The 13686-nt window shown below is 48.1% G+C and overlaps 1 protein-coding gene across 3 annotated transcripts in view; it reads left to right on the plus strand.

Moving 5' to 3' along the window:
* The window catches only part of LOC139572861 (RNA-binding motif, single-stranded-interacting protein 3-like), a 336861-nt gene that overhangs the window by 203455 nt on the left and 119720 nt on the right, over positions 1-13686 (plus strand). For 2 of the 3 annotated variants that reach the window (XM_071395677.1, XM_071395678.1), the window contains exons 9-10: positions 2650-2743; positions 4873-4923. In XM_071395677.1, the coding sequence (XP_071251778.1) occupies positions 2650-2743; positions 4873-4923 (145 nt within the window). The remainder of the gene's footprint in view (positions 1-2649; positions 2744-4872; positions 4924-13686) is intronic. The other variant, XM_071395676.1, reaches the window with a different exon arrangement.

Consider the following 13686-nt stretch of genomic DNA (forward strand, 5'->3'; position numbering starts at 1 on the left):
GTCCATAACTCAGCCTGTAGACCCCCCCCCCCGTCCATAACTCAGCCTGTAGACCCCCCCGTCCATAACTCAGCCTGTAGACCCCCCCCCCTGTCCATAACTCAGCATGTAGACCCCCCCCCATAACTCAGCCTGTAGACCCCCCCCCCCCGTCCATAACTCAGCCTGTAGACCCCCCCCCCGTCCATAACTCAGCCTGTAGACCCCCCCCCCGTCCATAACTCAGCCTGTAGACCCCCCGTCCATAACTCAGCCTGTAGACCCCCCCCCGTCCATAACTCAGCCTGTAGACCCCCCCCGTCCATAACTCAGCCTGTAGACCCCCCCATCCATAACTCAGCCTGTAGACCCCCCCCCCATAACTCAGCCTGTAGACCCCCCCCCCCGTCCATAACTCAGCCTGTAGACCCCCCCCCCATCCATAACTCAGCCTGTAGACCCCCCCCCCCGTCCATAACTCAGCCTGTAGACCCCCCCCCCCCGTCCATAACTCAGCCTGTAGACCCCCCCCCCCGTCCATAACTCAGCCTGTAGACCCCCCCCCCCCCCCGTCCATAACTCAGCATGTAGACCCCCCCCCCCCATAACTCAGCCTGTAGACCCCCCCCCCCGTCCATAACTCAGCCTGTAGACCCCCCCTTCCATAACTCAGCCTGTAGACCCCCCGTCCATAACTCAGCCTGTAGACCCCCCCCCGTCCATAACTCAGCCTGTAGACCCCCCCCGTCCATAACTCAGCCTGTAGACCCCCCCCATCCATAACTCAGCCTGTAGACCCCCCCCCCGTCCATAACTCAGCCTGTAGACCCCCCCCCCATCCATAACTCAGCCTGTAGACCCCCCCCCCCGTCCATAACTCAGCCTGTAGACCCCCCCCCCCGTCCATAACTCAGCCTGTAGACCCCCCCCCCCCGTCCATAACTCAGCCTGTAGACCCCCCCCCCCGTCCATAACTCAGCCTGTAGACCCCCCCCCCCGTCCATAACTCAGCCTGTAGACCCCCCCCCCCCGTCCATAACTCAGCCTGTAGACCCCCCCCCCCGTCCATAACTCAGCCTGTAGACCCCCCCCCCCCGTCCATAACTCAGCCTGTAGACCCCCCCCCCCCGTCCATAACTCAGCCTGTAGACCCCCCCATCCATAACTCAGCCTGTAGACCCCCCCCATCCATAACTCAGCCTGTAGACCCCCCCCATCCATAACTCAGCCTGTAGACCCCCCCCCCCCGTCCATAACTCAGCCTGTAGACCCCCCCCATCCATAACTCAGCCTGTAGACCCCCCCCCCCGTCCATAACTCAGCCTGTAGACCCCCCCCATCCATAACTCAGCCTGTAGACCCCCTCCCATCCATAACTCAGCCTGTAGACCCCCCCGTCCATAACTCAGCCTGTAGACCCCCCCCCCCGTCCATAACTCAGCCTGTAGACCCCCCCCCCCCCCCGTCCATAACTCAGCCTGTAGACCCCCCCCCCCCGTCCATAACTCAGCCTGTAGACCCCCCCCATCCATAACTCAGCCTGTAGACCCCCCCCATCCATAACTCAGCCTGTAGACCCCCCCCCCGTCCATAACTCAGCCTGTAGACCCCCCCCCCCCGTCCATAACTCAGCCTGTAGACCCCCCCCCCCCCGTCCATAACTCAGCCTGTAGACCCCCCCCATCCATAACTCAGCCTGTAGACCCCCCCCTCTGTAGACAGAGGGATCGATACAGAGCAGCAACAGACCTGCTTGATGTAATACACACACACTCTAGTACCTGGCTGAAACATGTCCTCTCTGGGTACACAATGATAAATAATACACACACTTAGAATTTCACTCTTTATGCGAAGCGCAATGCAGAGAACGCCGGAAGAAAAACATGTAATTTAATTACCTTAGTGAATTATTGTAATGTTTGTTTATGCGTCAATTAACCCCATAAGGGATCGGCTGCCAATTGGCGACTTGACACGAAAATAAAATGTCATTCATTCACCCACTGGACCAGCCATCATGCCACTGAGTAGTCACTGTGGAATAGAAATACAATGAAACCACTAAGGACATACTTTCACTACAGAAACACACACACACACACACACGCACGCACGCACGCACGCACGCACGCACACACACACACACACACACACACACACACACACACACACACACACACACACACACACACACACACACACACACACACACACACACACACACACACACACACACACACACACACTTGTGTGTGAGGGGAGCCAGATGTTGAGTCTGGTGTTACCCTCTAAGACAGGGTCATCCATCAGTCAGTCCACGGTGTGACACACTTGGTCTGAGCCAATCTGTCACTGTTACTAGTGGTTGTTGTTCTGCTATTAGACTGACATTATGAAATTTAACCCTCTGTCCTCTACTTCTCTTCCTGTGTCTCCTTCTCTCCTGTCCCCTCTTCCTCTTTTCTCCTCTTCCTCCTCTCTTCCTGTCTCTCCTGTCCCCTCTTCCTCTCTTCTCCTCTTCCTCCTCTCTTTCTGTCTCTCCTGTCCCCTCTTCCTCTCTTCTCCTCTTCCTCCTCTCTTCCATTCTCTCCTGTCCCCTCTTCCTCTCTTCTCCTCTTCCTCCTCTCTTCCTGTCTCTTCTTCTCTGTCTCTTCTTCTCTCCTGTAGGTTCTACTCCTCTCCATACATCTCCACCAATAGGATGATAGCACAGACATCCATCACTCCCTTTGTCGCTGCCTCACCCGTCTCCACGTACCAGGTGAGTGTGTGGGGGGGGGGGGGGGGGGGGGAGTGTTAGGCATCACACTCTCAAATAAGACATATTGACTCTTTTATACACAGACCCCACATCTCCCCCTTCTCTCTCTCTCTCTGTCTCTCTCTCTCTTTATCGCTCTTTCTCTCTGTCTCTCTCTCTTTCTCTCTCTCTCTGTCTCTCTCTGTCTCTCTCTCTCTCTCTCTCTCTGTCTCTCTCTCTCTTTATCGCTCTTTCTCTCTGTCTCTCTCTCTTTCTCTCTCTCTCTGTCTCTCTCTGTCTCTCTCTCTCTCTCTCTCTTTCTGTATCTCTCTGTCTCTCTCTGTCTCTCTCTCTCTCTCTCTCTCTCTCTCTCTCTCTCTCTCTCTCTCTCTCTCTCTCTCTCTCTCTCTCTCTCTCTCTCTCTCTGTCTCTCTGTCTCTCTCTCTCTTTCTCTCTCTATCTATTGTATTGGGGATACTGCAGTAGTATTGTATTATATTGGGGGAGATGAAAGCAGTGATTCTGGTTCAGAAGGATGAGTCTTTAATGATGAAACTGCTGCATAGATGATGTAATTATATAGCAATATAACAGTAGAGCTCTCTAAGCCTTTCGTGTATTACTGTAATTATACCACAATATAACAATATAACTCTCTAAGACTGTCATGTATTACTGTAATTATACAGCGATATAACAATATAACTCTGTCTTTCATATTCTACTGTAAATATAAAGCAATATAGCAATATGACTCTCCAAGGCTTTCATATTTTACTGTAACTTTACAGCAATATAACAATATAACTATCTAAGGCTTTGCTATTTTACTGTAATTATACAGCAATATAACAATATAACTCTCTAAGACTTTTGTATTTTACTGTAATTATACAGCAATATAACAATATAGCTCTCTAAGGCGTTCCTATTTTACTGTAATTATACAGCCATATAACAATATAGCTCTCTAAGAACTTCCTATTTTACTGTAATTATACAGCAATATGACAAAAAGTCTCTCCAAGGCTTTCCTATTTTACTGTAATTATACAGCACTATAACTCTCTAAGGCTTTCCTGTTTTACTGTAATTATAAAGCAATATAACAGTATAGATCTCTAAGGCTTTCATATTATACTGTAATTACGCATCAATATAGTCTCATTTCACTGTTCTATTATATAGGAGATGGGTGGCTGGGGATAGGAAAGGAGAGGAGAAAGAATGGGAAATTAGCGGATGGAGGGACAACAGGGGACAGAAGACAGGGGACAGGGGGGATGGAGGGATGGACGGTGTAATCAGAGGACAGGAGGGATGGAGGGATAGAGGGATGGAGGGATGGAGGGATAGAGGGATGGAGTGATGGAGGGATGGAGTGATGGATGGGTTTCTGTACAGCACTTCGAGATATTAGCTGATGTACGAAGAGCTATATAAAATAAACTTGATTTGATTTGATGGAGGGATGGAGGGTTTAATCAGAGGACAGGAGGGATGGAGGGATGGAGGGATAGAGGGATGGAGGGATAGAGGGATGGAGGGATGGAGGGATGGAGGGATAGAGGGATAGAGGGATGGAGGGATGGAGGGATAGAGGGATAGAGGGATGGAGGGATAGAGGGATAGAGGGATGGAGGGATGGAGGGATGGAGGGATAGAGGGATGGAGGGATGGAGGGATGGAGGGATGGAGGGATGGAGGGATAGTGGGATGGAGGGATGGAGGGATGGAGGGATGGAGTGATAGAGGGATGGAGGGATGGAGGGATGGAGGGATAGAGGGATGGAGGGATAGAGGGATGGAGGGATAGAGGGATGGAGGGATAGAGGGATAGAGGGATGGAGGGATAGAGGGATAGAGAGATAGAGGGATGGAGGGATGGAGGGATGGAGGGATGGAGGGATAGAGGGATGGAGGGATAGAGGGATGGAGGGATAGAGGGATGGAGGGATAGAGGGATAGAGGGATGGAGGGATAGAGGGATAGGGATGGAGGGATAGAGGGATGGAGGGATAGAGGGATGGAGGGATGGAGGGATAGAGGGATGGAGGGATAGAGGGATGGAGGGATGGAGGGATAGAGGGATGGAGGGATAGAGTGTGTAATCAGAGGAGTTGAGGTACCAACACCATGTCTCTCCACAGGTCCAGAATACATCCTGGATGCCTCATCAACAGTATGTTATGCAACCTGCCGTAAGTACAACCCAGCCATCGCAATAGTGTGTGTGTCTGTGTGTGTGTGTGTGTGTCTGTGTGTGTGTGTGTCTGTGTGTGTGTGTGTGTGTGTGTGTGTGTGTGTGTGTGTGTGTGTGTGTGTGTGTGTGTGTGTGTGTGTGTGTCTGTGTGTGTGTCTGTCTGTGTGTGTGTGTGTGTGTGTGTGTGTGTGTGTCTGTGTGTGTGTGTGTGTGTCTGTGTGTGTGTGTGTCTGTGTGTGTGTGTGCTTGCGTGTGTCTGCGTGAGCGAAGTTACTTTAGCTGATGTAATCATGTTTAGTACTGATGTATTCAGCTGTAGTACTGATGTAGTCAACTTAGGTACTGATGTATTCAGCTGTAGTACTGATGTAGTCAACTTAGGTACTGATGTAGTCAGCTGTAGTACTGATGTAGTCAGCTGTAGTACTGATGTAGTCAGCTGTAGTACTGATGTAGTACTGATGTAGTCAAATGTAGTACTGATGTAGTCAACTGTAGTACTGATGTAGGCAGCTGTGGTACTGATGTAGTCAGCTGTGGTACTGATGTAGTCAACTGTAGTACTGATGTAGGCAGCTGTGGTACTGATGTAGTCAACTGTGGTACTGATGTAGTCAGCTGTATACTGATGTAGTCAACTGTAGTACTGATGTAGTCAGCTGTAGTACTGATGTAGTCAGCTGTAGTACTGATGTAGTCAGCTGTAGTACTGATGTAGTCAGCTGTAGTACTGATGTAATCATGTTTAGTACTGATGTAGTCAGCTGTAGTACTGATGTAGTCAGTTCTAGTACTGATGTAGTACTGATGTAGGCAGCTGTAGTACTGATGTAGTCAGCTGTAGTACTGATGTAGCCAGCTGTAGTACTGATGTAGTCAGCTGTAGTACTGATGTAGGCAGCTGTGGTACTGATGTAGTCAGCTGTGGTACTGATGTAGTCAACTGTAGTACTGATGTAGGCAGCTGTGGTACGGATGTAGTCAACTGTGGTACTGATGTAGTCAGCTGTATACTGATGTAGTCAACTGTAGTACTGATGTAGTCAGCCGTAGTACTGATGTAGTCAGCTGTAGTACTGATGTAGTCAGCTGTAGTACTGATGTAGTCAGCTGTAGTACTGATGTAGTACTGATGTAGTCAGCTGTATTACTGATGTAGTCAGCTGTAGTACTGATGTAGTCAGCTGTAGTACTGATGTAATCATGTTTAGTACTGATGTAGTCAGCTGTAGTACTGATGTAGTCAGCTGTAGTACTGATGTAGTACTGATGTAGGCAGCTGTAGTACTGATGTAGTCAGCTGTAGTACTGATGTAGCCAGCTGTAGTACTGATGTAGTCAGCTGTAGTACTGATGTAGTCAACTGTAGTACTGATGTAGTCAGCTGTAGTAACGATGTAGTCAGCTGTAGTACTGATGTAGTCAACTGTAGTACTGATGTAGTCAACTGTAGTACTGATGTAGTCAACTGTAGTACTGATTAAGTCAACTGTAGTACTGATGTAGTCGGCTGTAGTACTGATGTAGTCAACTGTAGTACTGATGTAGTCAACTGTAGTACTGATATAGTCAGCTGTAGTACTGATGTAGTCAGCTGTAGTACTGATGTAGTCAACTGTAGTACTGATGTAGTCAGCTGTAGTACTGATGTAGTCAACTGTAGTACTGATGTAGTCAGCTGTAGTACTGATGTAGTCAACTGTAGTACTGATGTGGTCAGCTGTAGTACTGATGTAGTCAGATGTAGTACTGATGTAGTCAGCTGTAGTACTGATGTAGTCAGGTGTAGTACTGATGCAGTCAGCTGTAGTACTGATGTAGTCAACTGTAGTCAACTGTAGTACTGATGTAGTACTGAAGTAGTCAGCTGTAGTACTGATGTAGTCAGCTGTAGTACTGATGCAGTCAGCTGTAGTACTGGTGTAGTCAACTGTAGTCAACTGTAGGACTGATGTAGTACTGATGTAGTCAGCTGTAGTACTGATGCAGTCAGCTGTAGTACTGATGTAGTCAACTGTAGTCAACTGTAGTACTGATGTAGTACTGATGTAGTCAGCTGTAGTACTGATGCAGTCAGCTGTAGTACTGATGTAGTCAGCTGTAGTACTGATGTAGTCAGCTATAGTACTGATGTAGTCAACTGTAGTACTGATGTAGTACTGCTGTAGTCAGCTGTAGTACTGATGTAGTCAGCTGTAGTACTGATGCAGTCAGCTGTAGTACTGATGTAGTCAGCTATAGTACTGATGTAGTCAGCTGTAGTACGGATGTAGTCAGCTGTAGTACTGATGTAGTACTGATGTAGTCAGCTGTAGTACTGATGTAGTCAGCTGTAGTACTGATGTAGTCAGCTGTAGTACTGTTATAGTCAGCTGTAGTACTGATGTAGTCAGCTGTAGTACTGATGTAGTCAGCTGTAGTAAGCATTCCCTTCTGCTATAACAGAACAGATCAGCTGTGACCTGGAATCTGTCTGTCTGTAGCCCAGTCACAGTGAGGGGTTTGGGGCTAAGGTGGAGCAGGGAGGGGCTTGGGTGGATCAGGGAGGGGCTAAGGTGGAGCAGGGAGGGGCTTGGGTGGAGCAGGGAGGGGCTAAGGTGGAGCAGGGAGGGATTTGGGTGGAGCAGGGAGGGGCTTGGGTGGAGCAGGGAGGGATTTGGGTGGATCAGGGAGGGGCTAAGGTGGAGCAGGGAGGGGCTTGGGTGGATCAGGGAGGGGCTAAGGTGGAGCAGGGAGGAATTTGGGTGGAGCAGGGAGGGGCTAAGGTGGAGCAGGGAGGGATTTGGGTGGATCAGGGAGGGGCTAAGGTGGAGCAGGGATGGATTTGGGTGGAGCAGGGAGGGGCTTGGGTGGAGCAGGGAGGGATTTGGGTGGATCAGGGAGAGGCTAAGGTGGAGCAGGGAGGGATTTGGGTGGAGCAGGGAGGGGCTTGGGTGGAGCAGGGAGGGATTTGGGTGGATCAGGGAGGGGCTAAGGTGGAGCAGGGAGGGGCTTGGGTGGATCAGGGAGGGGCTAAGGTGGAGCAAGGAGGGATTTGGGTTATCAGGGAGGGGCTAAGGTGGAGCAGGGAGGGGCTTGGGTGGAGCATGGGAACTGAACATGAACCCAACATGGAGGAATGGAGCTGGACAGGGGAGATAAAGGATCACAGCACAGGCCTATACTGGACTGCTTTATCCAGCCACATCAACAATGAAAGCCTGCCCCCTACTGGTCGAAATGACAATTGTAGGCATAATGTGAGAGTTCAGAGAGAGACGGCCTCTGTATTCCCACCCGAGTGCTCTGGTCTGGGCCCTACAGGTCTGGTAGAGAGGGTCTGGGCCCTACAGGTCTGGTAGAGAGGGTCTGGGCCCTAGAGAGGGTCTGGGCCCTACAGCTCTGGTAGAGAGGGTCTGGGCCATACAGGTCTGGTAGAGAGGATCTGGGCCCTACAGGTCTGGTAGAGAGGGTCTGGGCCCTACAGGTCTGTTAGAGAGCAAAGTACCTACATAGTACAGTACCTACATAGCACAGTATCTACATAGTACAGTACCTACATAGCACAGTATCTACATAGCGCAGTACCTACATAGCACAGTACCTACATAGCACAGTATCTACATAGTACAGTACCTACATAGTACAGTACCTACATAGTACAGTACCTACATAGCACAGTACCTACATAGCGCAGTACCTACATAGCACAGTATCTACATAGCGCAGTACCTACATAGTGCAGTATCTACATAGTGCAGTATCTACATAGCACAGTACCTACATAGTACAGTACCTACATAGCACAGTACCTACATAGTACAGTACCTAAATAGTACAGTACCTACATAGTACAGTACCTAAATAGTACAGTACCTACATAGTACATTACCTACATAGTACAGTCCCTACATAGCACAGTACCTACATAGTACAGTACCTACATAGTACAGTACCTACATAGTACAGTCCCTAAATAGTACAGTACCTACATAGCACAGTACCTACATAGTACAGTACCTACATAGCACAGTACCTACATAGTGCAGTATCTACATAGCACAGTATCTACATAGCGCAGTACCTACATAGCACAGTACCTACATAGTACAGTACCTACATAGCACAGTACCTACATAGTACAGTACCTACATAGCACAGTACCTACATAGTACAGTACCTACATAGTACAGTACCTAAATAGCACAGTACCTACATAGTACAGTACCTACATAGTACAGTACCTACATAGTACAGTACCTAAATAGTACAGTACCTACATAGTACAGTACCTACATAGTACAGTACCTACATAGTACAGTACCTACATAGTACAGTACCTAAATAGTACAGTACCTACATAGTACAGTACCTACATAGCACAGTACCTACATAGCGCAGTACCTAAATAGTACAGTACCTACATAGTACAGTACCTACATAGTACAGTCCCTACATAGTACAGTACCTAAATAGTACAGTACCTAAATAGTACAGTATCTACATAGTACAGTACCTACATAGTACAGTATCTACACAATATGGGAAGGACACACAGCCCGTCATCCAATTACCACCCAGCTTCACAGAGCCAGAACCAAATTCAGAACCAACTTATTTGAATTGGCCAGAGTATTGAAGCTGGGGTCATTGTATCCTGTTGAGAGAGAGAGAGAGAGAGAGAGAGAGAGAGAGAGAGAGAGAGAGAGAGAGAGAGAGAGAGAGAGAGAGAGAGAGAGAGAGAGAGAGAGAGAGAGAGAGAGAGAGAGAGAGAGAGAGAGAGAGAGAGAGAGAGAGAGAGAGAGAGAGAGAGAGAGAGAGAGAGAGAGAGAGAGAGAGAGAGAGAGAGAGAGAGAGAGAGAGAGAGAGAGAGAGAGAGAGAGAGAGAGAGAGAGAGAGAGAGAGAGAGAGAGAGAGAGATCTGTCTTCATGTCTCTTATTGATTTTCCGGAGCGGTGTTCAATATTTAAAGCCCTTTGTGTGAGCGAGATGCTGCTATTCTGTAAACGTGTTTTCAACTAAGCCTTCTGTCAGATTGCTTGGCAGCCCACTAGATCAGACCTGGTCTATATCAGCCTGGGAAGAAGATCCCACTAGATCAGACCTGGTCTATATCAGCCTGGGAAGAGGAGCAGAGGAAGATCCCACTAGATCAGACCTGGTCTATATCAGCCTGGGAAGAAGATCCCACTAGATCAGACCTGGTCTATATCAGCCTGGGAAGAGGAGCAGAGGAAGATCCCACTAGATCAGACCTGGTCTATATCAGCCTGGGAAGAAGATCCTACTAGATCAGACCTGGTCTATATCAGCCTGGGAAGAGGAGCAGAGGAAGATCCCACTAGATCAGACCTGGTCTATATCAGCCTGGGAAGAAGATCCTACTAGATCAGACCTGGTCTATATCAGCCTGGGAAGAAGATCCCACTAGATCAGACCTGGTCTATATCAGCCTGGGAAGAAGATCCCACTAGATCAGACCTGGTCTATATCAGCCTGGGAAGAGGAGCAGAGAAGATCCCACTAGATCAGACCTGGTCTATATCAGCCTGGGAAGAAGATCCCACTAGATCAGACCTGGTCTATATCAGCCTGGGAAGAAGATCCCACTAGATCAGACCTGGTCTATATCAGCCTGGGAAGAGGAGCAGAGAAGATCCCACTAGATCAGACCTGGTCTATATCAGCCTGGGAAGAAGATCCCACTAGATCAGACCTGGTCTATATCAGCCTGGGAAGAAGATCCCACTAGATCAGACCTGGTCTATATCAGCCTGGGAAGAGGAGCAGAGGAAGATCCCACTAGATCAGGAAGTAAAAAGAGAACACATTGTGTAGTAGCAAGTCTAAGCCTGTGAGCTGATCCAATAGGATGTGTCCCAAATGGATCCCTGTTCCCTATATACTGCCCCATAGGCTCTGGTCAAAAGTAGTGCACTATATAGGGAATAGTCTGCTTCTTGGGAGGCAGACATAGTCTTGTCGCTGCGTGGTGAAATCCCTGCAAGAAAACAAAGGCAGAGAAAAGACATTGGAATTAAAATGGCAAAAATAGGGATAGAAACGGAGGGAGGGAGGGAGGGAGGGAGAGAGGGAGAGGGAGACATAGAGAGACAGACACTGAGAGAGAGAGAGAGAGAGAGAGAGAGAGAGAGAGAGAGAGAGAGAGAGAGAGAGAGAGAGAGAGAGAGAGAGAGAGAGAGTTGCTACTATGTAGCAGCATGCTACTTGGCCCATCTAGTGTCCACTTACCACAGTGTCTACCTCCTGCTGCTATAGCTGGTTTACAGAGATCACCTTGTTATCTAGTGTCCACTTACCACAGTGTCTACCTCCTGCTGCTATAGCTGGTTTACAGAGATCACCTTGTTATCTAGTGTCCACTTACCACAGTGTCACACCTCCTGCTGCTATAGCTGGTTTACAGAGATCACCTTGTTATCTAGTGTCCACTTACCTCAGTGTCTACCTCCTGCTGCTATAGCTGGTTTACAGAGATCACCTTGTTATCTAGTGTCCACTTACCACAGTGTCTACCTCCTGCTGCTATAGCTGGTTTACAGAGATCACCTTGTTATCTAGTGTCCACTTACCACAGTGTCTACCTCCTGCTACTATAGCTGGTTTACAGAGATCACCTTGTTATCTAGTGTCCACTTACCACAGTGTCTATCTCCTGCTGCTATAGCTGGTTTACAGAGATCACCTTGTTATCTAGTGTCCACTTACCACAGTGTCTACCTCCTGCTACTATAGCTGGTTTACAGAGATCACCTTGTTATCTAGTGTCCACTTACCTCAGTGTCTACCTCCTGCTGCTATAGCTGGTTTACAGAGATCACCTTGTTATCTAGTGTCCACTTACCACAGTGTCTACCTCCTGCTACTATAGCTGGTTTACAGAGATCACCTTGTTATCTAGTGTCCACTTACCACAGTGTCTACCTCCTGCTGCTATAGCTGGTTTACAGAGATCACCTTGTTATCTAGTGTCCACTTACCTCAGTGTCTACCTCCTGCTGCTATAGCTGGTTTACAGAGTTCACCTTGTTATCTAGTGTCCACTTACCTCAGTGTCTACCTCCTGCTGCTATAGCTGGTTTACAAAGATCACCTTGTTATCTAGTGTCCACTTACCACAGTGTCTACCTCCTGCTGCTATAGCTGGTTTACAGAGTTCACCTTGTTATCTAGTGTCCACTTACCTCAGTGTCTACCTCCTGCTGCTATAGCTGGTTTACAGAGATCACCTTGTTATCTGGTGTCCACTTACCACAGTGTCTACCTCCTGTTGCTATAACTGGTTTACAGAGATCACCTTGTTATCTAGTGTCCACTTACCACAGTGTCTACCTCCTGCTGCTATAGCTGGTTTACAAAGATCACCTTGTTATCTAGTGTCCACTTACCACAGTGTCTACCTCCTGCTGCTATAGCTGGTTTACAGAGATCACCTTGTTATCTAGTGTCCACTTACCTCAGTGTCTACCTCCTGCTGCTATAGCTGGTTTACAGAGTTCACCTTGTTATCTAGTGTCCACTTACCACAGTGTCTATCTCCTGCTGCTATAGCTGGTTTACATAGTTCACCTTGTTATCTAGTGTCCACTTACCACAGTGTCTATCTCCTGCTGCTATAGCTGGTTTACAGAGATCACCTTGTTATCTAGTGTCCACTTACCACAGTGTCTACCTCCTGCTGCTATAGCTGGTTTACAGAGATCACCTTGTTATCTAGTGTCCACTTACCTCAGTGTCTACCTCCTGCTGCTATAGCTGGTTTACAGAGATCACCTTGTTATCTAGTGTCCACTTACCACAGTGTCTACCTCCTGCTACTATAGCTGGTTTACAGAGATCACCTTGTTATCTAGTGTCCACTTACCACAGTGTCTACCTCCTGCTGCTATAGCTGGTTTACAGAGATCACCTTGTTATCTAGTGTCCACTTACCTCAGTGTCTACCTCCTGCTGCTATAGCTGGTTTACAGAGTTCACCTTGTTATCTAGTGTCCACTTACCTCAGTGTCTACCTCCTGCTGCTATAGCTGGTTTACAAAGATCACCTTGTTATCTAGTGTCCACTTACCACAGTGTCTACCTCCTGCTGCTATAGCTGGTTTACAGAGTTCACCTTGTTATCTAGTGTCCACTTACCTCAGTGTCTACCTCCTGCTGCTATAGCTGGTTTACAGAGATCACCTTGTTATCTGGTGTCCACTTACCACAGTGTCTACCTCCTGTTGCTATAACTGGTTTACAGAGATCACCTTGTTATCTAGTGTCCACTTACCACAGTGTCTACCTCCTGCTGCTATAGCTGGTTTACAAAGATCACCTTGTTATCTAGTGTCCACTTACCACAGTGTCTACCTCCTGCTGCTATAGCTGGTTTACAGAGTTCACCTTGTTATCTAGTGTCCACTTACCTCAGTGTCTACCTCCTGCTGCTATAGCTGGTTTACAGAGATCACCTTGTTATCTGGTGTCCACTTACCACAGTGTCTACCTCCTGCTGCTATAGCTGGTTTACAGAGATCACCTTGTTATCTAGTGTCCACTTACCACAGTGTCTACCTCCTGCTGCTATAGCTGGTTTACAGAGATCACCTTGTTATCTAGTGTCCACTTACCTCAGTGTCTACCTCCTGCTGCTATAGCTGGTTTACAGAGATCACCTTGTTATCTAGTGTCCACTTACCTCAGTGTCTACCTCCTGCTGCTATAGCTGGTTTACAGAGATCACCTTGTTATCTGGTGTCCACTTACCACAGTGTCTACC

The sequence above is a fragment of the Salvelinus alpinus genome, chromosome 4, assembly GCF_045679555.1.
Source record: "Salvelinus alpinus chromosome 4, SLU_Salpinus.1, whole genome shotgun sequence".
Classification (NCBI taxonomy): Eukaryota; Metazoa; Chordata; class Actinopteri; order Salmoniformes; family Salmonidae; genus Salvelinus; species Salvelinus alpinus.